Source organism: Macaca nemestrina, chromosome X (genome assembly GCF_043159975.1).
Source record: "Macaca nemestrina isolate mMacNem1 chromosome X, mMacNem.hap1, whole genome shotgun sequence".
Taxonomy (NCBI): Eukaryota; Metazoa; Chordata; class Mammalia; order Primates; family Cercopithecidae; genus Macaca; species Macaca nemestrina.
In genome coordinates, this window is record NC_092145.1 from 136,781,110 (window position 1) to 136,793,490 (window position 12,381).

The 12,381-nt window shown below is 45.2% G+C and overlaps 1 protein-coding gene across 2 annotated transcripts in view; it reads left to right on the top strand.

The window, feature by feature from the left end:
- Positions 1 to 12,381, top strand: part of LOC105478233 (apolipoprotein O) — a 75,315-nt gene that overhangs the window by 34,659 nt on the left and 28,275 nt on the right. For both annotated transcript variants that reach the window (XM_011735356.3, XM_011735355.2), the window contains exon 5: positions 4,478 to 4,573. In XM_011735356.3, coding sequence (XP_011733658.1) covers positions 4,478 to 4,573 — 96 coding nt within the window. The remainder of the gene's footprint in view (positions 1 to 4,477; positions 4,574 to 12,381) is intronic.

The window sequence follows — 12,381 nt, forward strand, 5'->3', positions numbered from 1 at the left end:
CTTGTTAGCCGGGCTGGTCTCAAATTCCTGACCTCAAGTGATCTGCCCACCTTGGCCCAAAGTATTGGGATTATAGGTGTGAGCCACTGTACCCGGCCCCCTACTTGTTCTTTAAATTATTAAGGCATGTTAATAAGTAACATCTTAATTTTATTAATTTCATAAACACTTATTTAAGACTTAAATGTCAGGTACTATTCTAAGTGCTTTAAAAATTCCAGTTTATTGGGGGAGGAGTAAGGATGGTTAATGAGTACAAAAATATAGTTAGAATGAATAATACTTAGTATTTGATAGCACAGTAGGGTGACTGCAGTCAACAAGACTTTATTGTACATTTTATTTTTTATTATTTTATTATTTTTTATTTCTATGAGACAGATTCTCACTCTGTTGCCCAGGCTGGAGTGCAGTGGCACTGTCTTGGCTCACTGCAACCTCCGCCTCCCAGGTTCAAGCAATTCTGTCTCAGCCTCCCGAATAGCTAGCACTACAGGCGCACACCACCACGCCCAGCCTATTTTTTGTATTTTTAGTAGAGACGGGTTTCACCATATTGGTCAGGCTGGTATCGAACTCCTGACCTCAGGCGATCCACCCACCTCGGCCTCCCAAAGTGCTGGGATTACAGGTGTGAGCCGCCATGCCTGGCTTATTGTACATTTTATTTAACTAAAAAAGCTATACTCTTTTAGTTATTGTAAATAAACTAAAAGAGTAGAATTGGGATGCTTGTAACACAAAGAAAAATGATAAATACTTGAGGTAAAGGATACCTCATTTACCCTGATGTGATTATTATGCATTGTATGGCTGAACCAAAATACCTCCTTTACTCCGTAAATATATATACCTACTATGTACCCACAAAAATTTGAAATATATATATATATATATATTAATTTAATCCTCATAACAACCTGACAGATACCTTATTATCTTCATTTTTATCTGAGGAAACTAGAGAACTCCTGATATAGTCTTTTATCTGTACGTGTGTGGCTGAGAGGTCTCTTGTTTAAATTTTTCTGAGACAGGAACTTACTCTGTCATCTAGGCTGGAATGCAGTGATATGATCATAGCTCACTGCAGCCTCGACTTCCTGGGCTCAAGCAATCCTCCCAGCTCATCCTCCCGAATAACTAGGATTACAGGCATGTGCCATCACACCCAGCTAATTTTTTCCATTTTTTTGTAGAGACAGGGTCTCACTTTGTTGCCCAGACTCTGTGCAGTCTTAAAACATATCTTCTTTCCCCTTTCTTTGTGATTTACCCACTTTGGCCCAGCTCACCACAGCCATCTGGGTGTCCCTCTGTCAACTGCTCTGTGTACACATCTAGAATTGAGCAACACTGGGCTAGTAGGCAAAAATAAAGGGAAGTAAAAAATTGCCTCAAATGACCCAGACTAGAGGATGGAAAGTAAAAACTAGGCTAAAGGCAAAATAAGTAACAGGCCAGACAGTAATTAATGCAAACATAATACAAGTCCTATAGTCGTATTTAAAATGATCACATTTCCCAAAGAACCCAGGAAAAGGAAAACTGGCATGTATCTGGTATTACTTAGGGGACAGAATTACTGAATTTTCCAGTTTATTACTTCAGTTCTGCATATATTTTCAAGTCACCATTCTGCCAGACCTTGAAAATTGAGATTGGTTAAGACAGTGGTCACAACCACTGAGATGCATGTAACACATTATTCAGTACTAGTGCAAATACAGAGATAATCACAGACCGTTATTGAAGGTTCAGAGGAAGGAAATTAGTTTAATCGAAATTGAGGAGGTGGGAGCAGTCAGGGAAGGATTTCTGAAGTGAATCTTGAAGGAACAGTGTTAGCCACACCAAAAGGTGGGGATGGGACTGCTGGAAGCAGGCATTGCGCACTGGTCACAGCATGATCAGGCTTAGAGGTGTGAGTTGGTATTGGATGTTTGAGGAACCCTAAGCAGATAGGGAGTGCTGAAGATGAGATTGAGAAGGAGACAAGGGCTTTGTTTAAGTCATGACCTAGCTAAAAATCATTTGTTAATTCATCCAGTATTTATCAACTCCTGGCAGTGTGATTTTTTTTTTTTTTTTTTTTTTTTTTTTTTGAGACGGAGTCTTGCTCTGTTGCTCAGGCTGGAGTGCAATGGCATGATCTCGGCTCACTGCAACCTCTGCCTCCCAGGTTCAAGTGATTCTCCTGCCCCAGCCTCCTGGGTAGCTGGGATTACAGGCACACGCCACTACGCCTGGCTAATTTTTGTATTTTCTGTAGAGACGGGGTTTCACCATGTTAGTCAGGCTGGTCTCGAACTCCTGACTTTGTGATCTACCCTCACCAGCCTCCCAAAGTGCTGGGATTACAGGCGTGAGCCACCACGCCTGGCCTGTTTTTGTTTGGAGACAGGGTCTCAGTCACCTAGGCTGTAGTGTAGTGGCATGATCATAGCTCACTGCAGCCTTGACCTCCTGGACTGAAGCAATCCTCCCACCTCAGCCTCCCAAGTAGCTGGGACCACAGACATGCATCACCACCCCTGGCTAATTTTTTTAAAACTTTTTGGAGAGACAGGGTTTTGCCATGTTGCCCAGGCTGTTCTTGAACTCCTGGACTCAAGCAGTCCTCCTACCTTGGCCTCCCAAAGTGCTGGGATTACGGGTGTGAACCACCACACCCGGCCATCATTCTTAATAAATATCTATTGAATGAACATCCGTTATTACCACTGAAGGAAGATAACACAGGAGTATAAGCAATCCATCATTATGGAGCTTACATTCTCCTTGGGGAGACACCAGATACACACCTGAATAATTAAACACAGGGTACTATAGGATTAGGTACCAAGTGATGGTACAGAGAATAAATATGATGGGACTTTAGAGGAGGGAGAGAGGTATGGACTGATGAGCTTAGGAAAGGCTTTTGTGTAGAGGTAGGACTCAAGCTGGCTTTTATGAGGTGGGATTGGCTCAGTGGAAAGGAGAGGAGGCATTATGTGAATGAAGTCAGAAGGCATGTTCAGGCATGATGAATAGGTTCACATGTTGTACTTATTTTTATTGATTCTATCACCATCAGCGGTGGTCAACAGTGGCTATTTCCTGAGTGAACTTACAAGTTTCCTTTATTATCCAAATTTATTCTGTTCTTGAGTTTGAATAATGAGTTCAGATGGCAAAGGATACTTATTTTTCTGAGTCTAAGGTATTTGATTTCTTTTTTTTTTCTTTTGAGGAGTCTCACTCTGTCACCCAGGCTGGAGTGCAGTGGCATGATCTTGGCTCACTGCAGCCTCCACCTCTCGGGTTCAAGTAATTCTCCTGCCTCAGCCTCCTGAGTAGCTGGGATTACAGGCATGTGCTACCACGCCCAGCTAATTTTTTTGTATTTTTAGTAGAGATGGGGTTTTACCATGTTGGTCAGGCTGGTCTCGAACTCCTGACCTTGTGATCCTCCCCCCTCGGCCTCCCAAAGTGCTGGGATTACAGGAGTGAGCCACCGCGCCTGGCCTTTTTTTTTTTTTTTTTTTTTTTTTTTTTTAAGAGGCTGTGTCTTGCTCTGTGGCTCAGGCTGTCAGGCTGGAGTACAGTGGTGCGGACCTAGCTCACTGCAGCGTTGAACTCCTGGACTCAAGTGATTCTTCTGCCTTACCCTTGAAAAGTGTTGAGCTTATAGGGATGAGCCATCACTCACAGCTTGTTTTTGGTTCCTGAGTTTCAGAGAGCAAGTAGCAAAGCTTCAGATAGCAATAGATCTATCCAAAGATTTATCCAAATCTATTCTGTTTTTGTGTTTACATAACAAGAATTTGAATAGCATAGGATCCCTGTGTTTGTATTCCTCCCTGTGCAAATTGCTGATTCAGATCTGTTGCTTTCAGGAATATGAAAGTAATTTAACATTACTTCATTGTCAGTAAGTTGTTAGACCAAAGGTAGTTGAAAATTGGACACTTGCAGGCAGGCGCAGTGGCTCACACCTGTAATCCCAGCACTTTGGGAAGCTGAGGCGGGTGGGTCACCTGAGGTCAGGAGTTCGAGACCAACCTAGCCAACATGGTGAAAGCACATCTCTACTAAAAATACAAAAGTTAGCCGGGTGAGGTGGTGGGCGCCTGGAATCCCAGCTACTCGAGGCTGAGGCAGGAGAATCGCTTGAACTCGGGAGGCAGAGGTTGCTGTGAGCTGAGATCATACCATTGCACTCCAGCCTGGGCAACAAGAGCAAAACTGCATCTCAAAAAAAAAAAAAAAGAAAGAAAAGAAAATTGGACACTTGTTATGTGAATAGTAAATCTTGTTTATATGTTACATAAAAAGAATATGTTGAAAAGAAGTACAGTAGCAGAATGCAGAGAATATGTGATTTGAAAAGCCCTTGATATTGTATATACATATTATATACTGTATAAGACTTTTTGTTTTGTTTTTTAATGAGAAATTTATGGAACTGCTTCCTGGTCTAATTCTATTGTAGACAGCTATGATTATCTCCAAAATGCACCTCCTGGATTTTTTCCAAGACTTGGTGTTATTGGTTTTGCTGGCCTTATTGGACTCCTTTTGGCTAGAGGTAGGTGCAATTTTGTGGGTTTAACAGTCAGCTCATAAAGCAGAGATAGAATATATGTTTCATTCTTTCCCTTCATTTACCAGGTTTCAGAATAATGAGTTGGTTCCTAAATATGGCTTTCTTAATGTATAATTGATACGGTTATCATATTTGATTTTAAACATAAATAGAAATTGTATAATCTTGGTAAAAAAAAAGAAGTTATCCTTTATAGGCACATTTACTTGATCAAATCTCTATTGTTCTTCGGTCCAGAAAGAGCAAAATTTTAAAGTCTTTCACACCTGAGAAACTGTTCCTAAACATTTCACTATTAAGATCAGGCTAGGCCGGGCGCGGTGGCTCAAGCCTGTAATCCCAGCACTTTGGGAGGCCGAGACGGGCGGATCATGAGGTCAGGAGATCGAGACCATCCTGGCTAACACGGTGAAACCCTGTCTCTACTAAAAAATACAAAAAAAAAAACTAGCCGGGCAAGGTAGCGGGCGCCTGTAGTCCCAGCTACTCGGGAGGCTGAGGCAGGAGAATGGCGTAAACCCGGGGGGCGGAGCTTGCAGTGAGCTGAGATCCGGCCACTGCACTCCAGCCTGGGCGACACAGCGAGACTCCGTCTCAAAAAAAAAAAAAAAAAAAAAAAGATCAGGCTATATTAATCACAGTAAATACGGCAGTGATTTAATAGAGATTTTATTACCTTCTTGATTTGTCATGACTTCAGTGATGACAAAAACTTTAAAAATGCTTAAAATTAAATGCTAACAAATGCCAACTTAAAAGTATTACTATACTGCTAAATTATAAAATATCTATAGGAAATAAAGGCTGATAAAATACTTTGCTATGATGAGATGAGTTTGTTATGAACTACTTGAAGTTTCACTGGTTGGAAACTTAATGTTTATGATATAAAATTCTGACGTTACCATCGTTCCTAATGAAGAAAGTTTATGAACCCTGTAATCAGACCGCAGTAAAAGAACCATAGAGACTAGTTTGGTCCCTGTATTAGTTTGTTTTGCATTGCTCTAAAGGAATATCTGAGGCTGGGTAATTATAAAGAGGTGCTGGGCATGGCGACTCACGCCTGTAATTCCAGCACTTTGGGAGGCCGAGGCAGGCGGATCACAAGGTCAGGAGATCGAGACCATCCTGGCTAACACGGTGAAACCCCGTCTCTACTAAAAATACAAAAAAATTAGCCAGGCGTGGTGGCAGGCGCCTGTAGTCCCAGCTACTTGGGATGCTGAGGCAGGAGAATGGCGTGAACCTGGGGGGCGGGGCTTTCAGTGAGCTGAGATCGAGCCACTGCACTCCAGCCTGGGTGACAGTGCGAGACTCCATCTCAAAAAAAAAAAAAAAAAAAAGAAAAGCGGTTTATTTGGCTCACAGTTCTGTAAGCTGTACAAGAAGCATGGCATCAGCATCTATTTCTGTTGAGGGCTTCAGAAAGCTTCCAATCGTGGTGGAAAGCAAAGGGGGAGCAGGTGCGTCACATGGTGAGGGAGGGAGCTAGAGAGATGCCAGGCTCTTTTAAACAACCAGCCCTCGTGTGAACTAACAGAGTGAGAAATTACTCATTACCACTGGGAGGGCACCAAGCCATTCATGTGGGATCCACCCCCATGACCCAAACACCTCCCAGCATGGGGATTCACATTTCAACATGAGATTTGGAGGATAGAATCATTAAAACTGTATCAGTCCTATTCCTCCAATTTAAAAAATCTTCCCTCTACATGCAATAGTTGTTACTTTAGTTTAGTTTAGTTTGAGATAGAATCTTGCTCTGTCGCCCAGGCTGGAGTGCAGTGGCACAATCTCAGCTCACTGCACGCTCCGCCTCCTGGATTCAAATGATTCTCCTGCCTCAACCTCCCAAGTAGCTGGGATTATAGATGTGCACCACCACGCCCAACTAATTTTTGTATTTTTAGTAGAGATGGGGTTTCATCGTGTTGGCCAGGCTGGTCTCCAACTCCTGACCTCAAGTGATTGGCTTGCCTCAATGTCCCAAAGTGCTGGGATTACAGGTGTGAGCTACCACGCCCAGCCTTATTTTATTTTTTTAAGTTGATTTCTTTTTTGAGACAGGGTCTCACTCTGTCACCCAGGCTGGAGTGCAGTGGTGTGATCATAGCTCACTGCAGCCTGGACCTCCTGGGCTCAAGTGATCCTCTCACCTCAGTCTTTCAAGTAGCTGGGATTACAGGCGCCTGCCACCATGCCCAGGTAATTTTTGTATTTTTAGTAGAGACGGGGTTTCTTTTTTTTTTTTTTGAGACGGAGTCTCGCTGTGTCTCCCAGGCTGGAGTGCAGTGGCATGATCTCGGCTCACTGCAAGCTCCGCCTCCTGGGTTCACGCCATTCTCCCGCCTCAGCCTCCCAAGTAGCTGAGACTACAGGCGCCCGCCACCACGCCCGGCTAGTTTTTTGTATTTTTAGTAGAGACGGGGTTTCACCATGTTAGCCAGGATAGTCTCGATCTCCTGACCTCGTGATCCACCCGCCTCGGCCTCCCAAAGTGCTGGGATTACAGGCTTGAGCCACCGCGCCCGGCCGAGATGGGGTTTCACTATGTTGCCCAGGCTGGTCTTGAACTCCTGAACTCAAGCCATCCACCTCCCTTGGTGCCCCCCAAAGTGCTGGGATTATAGGCATGAGCTGCCGTGCCCTGCTAATGGCTGTTATTTTTTAATCTGGAGGGTAGACACTGCCCTGGTGGCACTACCAGCTCACCTGTGAAAGCAACTCATGTCACAGTCTTCATGCCCTCCTCCCGTCTCATGCAGAATATGTCAGAATTAAATTTCCAGCTTATTTTTTGTCATAAACGTATGAACCAACATTTTCCCCTAAACTTCTTTCACCTCATTTCTTGCAAAGCTGTTCAAAAGAGCATTCGGTCTTATTTAGATAGTGTTTGAGATTGATGAACATCCCAAGGCCAGGGTGTTGGGATTTCAGCTATTGTTAGGGAGATAGGAATGTAGAAGTGAGTGAGAGGAGCTTCCCCCTCCCTCTCCGTGGTTAGAGCGTGGCCCTAGGGAAGTCTTCCAGGTCCAAAGAAAACTTTTTCTGTGCTGTGGGTACGTTCCTACAGTGCCGAGAGTTTGTCCCCGGCACACCCACTAGGGTGACCATCCTAAGGAGGATTGGAGACCGTGCTCTCCTGGCCAGAGCAGCAGCATGAGGATATCTGCTACAGTGGGTCCTAGTTCTCTGATTTTGTTTGTTTCTATCTCTCTTCTTCCTTTTCCTGGGGAGAGCTTGGTAGTATTAAAATAATTTGACACCTTAGTTCTTTTTCACAAATATTTCATGCAGCCACGCACATACACATGTGCACTAGCAGGTCTTTTCCCCCGAGCTCTGGGTATAGAAAGGCCTGAGGTGAGTAGCATCAGAGGGGTTCACCAAGCAGGATGAGTGGGGTGGTAGGGATGTCTGTGGGTAGCCAGAGTGGTTTGCAGGCCCCTCCAGGTGGATGGTCCCTTTTGAGGGCAGCAGCAGGATGGGTAGGTGCAGAAGGTCCCTCCTGATGGGGTTCCTTTTTTTTTTTTTTTGAGACAGAGTCTTGCTATGTCATCCAGGCTGGAGTGCAGTGGTATGATCTCAGGCTCACCACAACCCCGCCTCCTGGGTTCAGGTGATTTTCCTGCCTCAGCCTCCCAAGTAGCCGGGACTACAGGCATGCACCACCATGCCTGGCTAATTTTTGTATTTTTAGTAGACACGAGGTTTCACCATGTTGACCAGGCTGGTCTTTGAACTCCTGACCTCAAGTGATCCTCCCGCCTCAGCCTCCCAAAGTGCTGGGATCATAGTTGCGAGCCACCATGCCCAGCCTGGTGGCGTTTCTTGAGCATATCTGCTAAGGTAGTCTGCTTCAGTTGATGAGGATTGCCATGACTGTGATGGTGACAAGAGGCTCTCAGAGAGGTGAATGGATGTTCATTCAGAGGAGGTGGGCCCAGCCGGACCACTCCAAGATGACACATGGTTGTTGACACTATTGTTGCTTTCTGGTGGCTCTCCCCAGCATTGGCACCAGTGGTTCCCCCAGCCCCTGGCAGTGCTGATAGTGACAACCCATACCACTGGCCTCTTGGGAGATGTGGGCATGGAAGTAGGGGCCGGTGAATATGATTACACCTCCTTCCTGAAGTTCTGGGGTCCCCAGCTCATTGTGTGAACCAGCAGGAGCTGGAGGCCCGAGAGCTGCCACTTCTCGGCTCTCCCTGGAGGAGTGAGAAATGACTGGGTGGCAGGTTGGCTGCTCTTTCCCTGGTCCTCACTTGGGTGAGCTGCTTCAAGTGGGTGGGAGCAGGGGAGAAGCACTATGCAGGGTTATGACAGGCTTTTCTCTTCCAGGAGAATTACACCCTTTCAATTCACGCAACAGGATCAAGAGAGAAACAGTAAATCATTAATAGTCTAGGTTGATAATATTTGTATTCTCTTCAGCAACCCCAGTTCCATCTTTGGGGATTTGTCTGTTTAAAGTTTTAAAGCCAATAAGCAGCACTTACATGATTAGAACTGTTTAAGGATTAACATACACATTCTGGCGGGGCACAGTGGCTCACACCTGTAATCCCAGCACTTCGGAGGGTCAAGGCGGATGAATCACCTGAGGTCAGGAGTTGAAAACCAACCTGGCCAACATGGTGAAACCCCACCTCTACTAAAAATATAAACATTAGCCAGGCATGGTGACTGGCGCCTGTAATCCTGGCTACTTGGGAGGCGAAAGCAGGAGAATCACTTGAACCCGGGAGGCAGAGGTTGCAGCAAGCCGAGATCGCACCATTGCACTCCAGCCTGAGCAACAGAGCGAGACCCCATTTCAAAAAAAAAAATCGGCCAGGTATGGTGGCTAACACCTGTAATCCCAGCACTTTGGGAGGCCGAGGCACGTGGATCACCTGAGGTCAGGAGTTCGAGACCAGACTGACCAACATAGTGAAATCCTATCTCTACTAAAAATACAAAATTAGTTGGGCATGGTGGCGCATGCCTGTTATCCCAGATTCTTGGGAGGCTGAGGCAGGAGAATCACTTGAACCCAGGAGGTAGAGATTGCAGTGAGCCGAGATCGTACCATTGCACTCCAGCCTGGGCAGCAATAGCAAAACTCTATCAAAAAAAAAAAAAAAAAAATCAATAACACACACATTCTGCTAACATATATATGGGTCCCATAACAAAAACACTGTGCCTCTCAGTGGAGTCAAGGCCATGTGTATTCTCTAGTTTCATCCTCTACTGGTTTTTTAAACCTCATTCTCAGGTTTCTCCAAGTTCTGTGTCCTGCTATCTCTTCTGTCCATTCCCCTTGCTCCACAGCTCTATATCCTCCTACAATCTGGCCTGAGACTTCAACACAGTTCTTGTTTTGGGACTGGTCTTCTTCACACTTTCTTGGGTTTAAGCCCTCTTTTCCTGGGTTCCATGTCATCTTCTCCTTGGTTTACTCTGCCATGCTATCGAACTACATGCTTAAGTCACTTTCAAAAAAGCATGTGCAGGTATGCTTCCCAAGCATACCAAGTTGGAGGTAAACTTCCCAAGACCTTCCATGTCTGAAAATCACTTTCTGCCCTCATACCATGTGATAGTTTGGTTGGACACTGAATTTGTTTGCCATCGAAACTTTCAAAGCCATGTATTCTAGCATCTGGCATTGTAGATGTGAGTCAATAGCCAGTCTGGATATTTGCTGCTTCTGAACAGGTGATACATTTTTTTTTTCTTCCTGGAAGCTTTGAAGATCTTTTGTGAATCTTTAGTGTTCTGGATTTCTGTGGTGTTGTGACTAGATAGAGGTCTTTTCTTTTTTTTTGAGACAGAGTCTCTGTCGCCCAGGCTGGAGTGCACTGTCACAATCTCCACTCACTGCAACCTCCTCCACCTCTGGGTTCAAGTGATTCTCGTGCTTCAGCCTCCCGATTAGCTGGGATTACAGGCATGCACCACCACGCCTGGCTAATTTTTGTGTTTTTTTTGTTTTTTTTTTTTTTTGAGACAGAGTCTCGCTCTGTTGCCCAGGCTGGAGTGCAGTGGCCAGATCTCAGCTCACTGCAAGCTCCACCCCCGGGTTCACGCCATTCTCCTGGCTCAGCCTCCCGAGTAGCTGGGACTACAGGCGCCCGCCACCTCGCCCGGCTAGTTTTTTGTATTTTTTAGTAGAGACGGGGTTTCACCGTGTTAGCCAGGATGGTCTCGATCTCCTGACCTCGTGATCCGCCTGTCTCGGCCTCCCAAAGTGCTGGGATTACAGACTTGAGCCACCGCGCCCGGCCAATTTTTGTGTTTTTAGTAGACACGGGATTTCACCACGTTGGCCAGGCTGGTCTTGAACTCCTGACCTCCAGTGATCCACCCGCGTCAGCCTCCCAAAGTGCTGGGATTACAGGCATGAGCCACCATGCCCGGCCTTGGATATAGGTGTTTTCATTCTTGCTTAAACAATATGGTGGCTTGCAGCATCCAGCTGAAGGAAAGTATCTTATTTTCCTCCCTCCCTCCCTCCTTCTTTCTATCCTTCCCTTCTCTTTCCTTTTCCCTTCCCCTTCCCGAGAGATGGTCTCACTCTGTCACCCAGGTTGTAGTGCAGTGGCATGATCAAGGATCACTGCAGTCTTGACCTCCCCAGGCTCAAGCAGTCCTCCCATGTCAGCCTCCTGAGTAGCTGTGACTATAGGTGTGCACCACCACGCCTGACTAATTTTTGTATTTTTTGTGGAGACCAGGTGTCACCATGTTGCCCAGGCTGGTCTCAAACTCCTGAGCTCAAGTAGTCTTCCTTCCTCAGCCTCCCAAAGTGCTAGGATTACAGGCATGAGCCACTACACCCAGCCTATCTTGTGTATCTTTGAAAATTTACTCTCATTCTTTTTCCTTCCTCAACTCATTAATTAGCAATTGGGTTATTTAAAAGGACCCTATGCGTCTCTTATATTTTCTTGATTACTTTATTTTGTTCCTTTTGAATTTTTTTTTGCTTTGGTCATTTCCAAGAGCTCCTTCCTGTTCTTTGAATGTTCTTTTTTTCATAGAATTCTTTTTTATTTTAATGTAGTGGCTTTTAAAATTTATTTGATGATACTTAGTAATAGGTTTATTTTTGTTTTGAAATTCTGTTTCCTGTGGGGTCTTTTTTTTTTTTTTCTTTGGGCTTGTCTTGGTCTTTCTCCTTTATGCTTCAGACTTTCCACAAATGACTGGTGATTCTGGGTTATCCAGTCATGTTTCAAAGTGAGGCAGCTGAAATGCTAATAAGAACTCTCACCTGTAATCCCAGCACTTTGGGAGGCTGAGGCGGGAGTATCATCTGAGGTCAGGAGTTCAAGACCAGCCTGGCCAACGTGGCAAAACCCCATCTCTACTAAAAATACAAAAAATAGCCAGGTGTGGTGGAGGGTGTCTGTAATCCCAGCTACTCAGGAGGCTGAGGCTGGAGAATCGCTTGAACCCAGGAGGTGGAGGTTGCAGTGAGCTGAGATGGCGCCACTGCACTCCAGCCTGGGCAACAGAGTGAGACTTCATCTCAAAAAAAAAAAAAAAAAAAAAAAGAACTCCCTGTCCATACATGGGACCCACTGACAGGCAGGTTCTACCTCAGGGGAGCTGGACAGGAAGTGACCATATACGAGGGTGCCAGTGTGAAGAGGGCTTTACTCTCAGGCACTGACATACTCACCCCTTCCAGCTCTCTTGGTTCTCAGCAGGAAATCCATGGTGTTTCTTTAGTGATACCCTGCCCCTACTGTTTTAACTCTTTTTTTTTTTTTTTGAGACAGGATCTT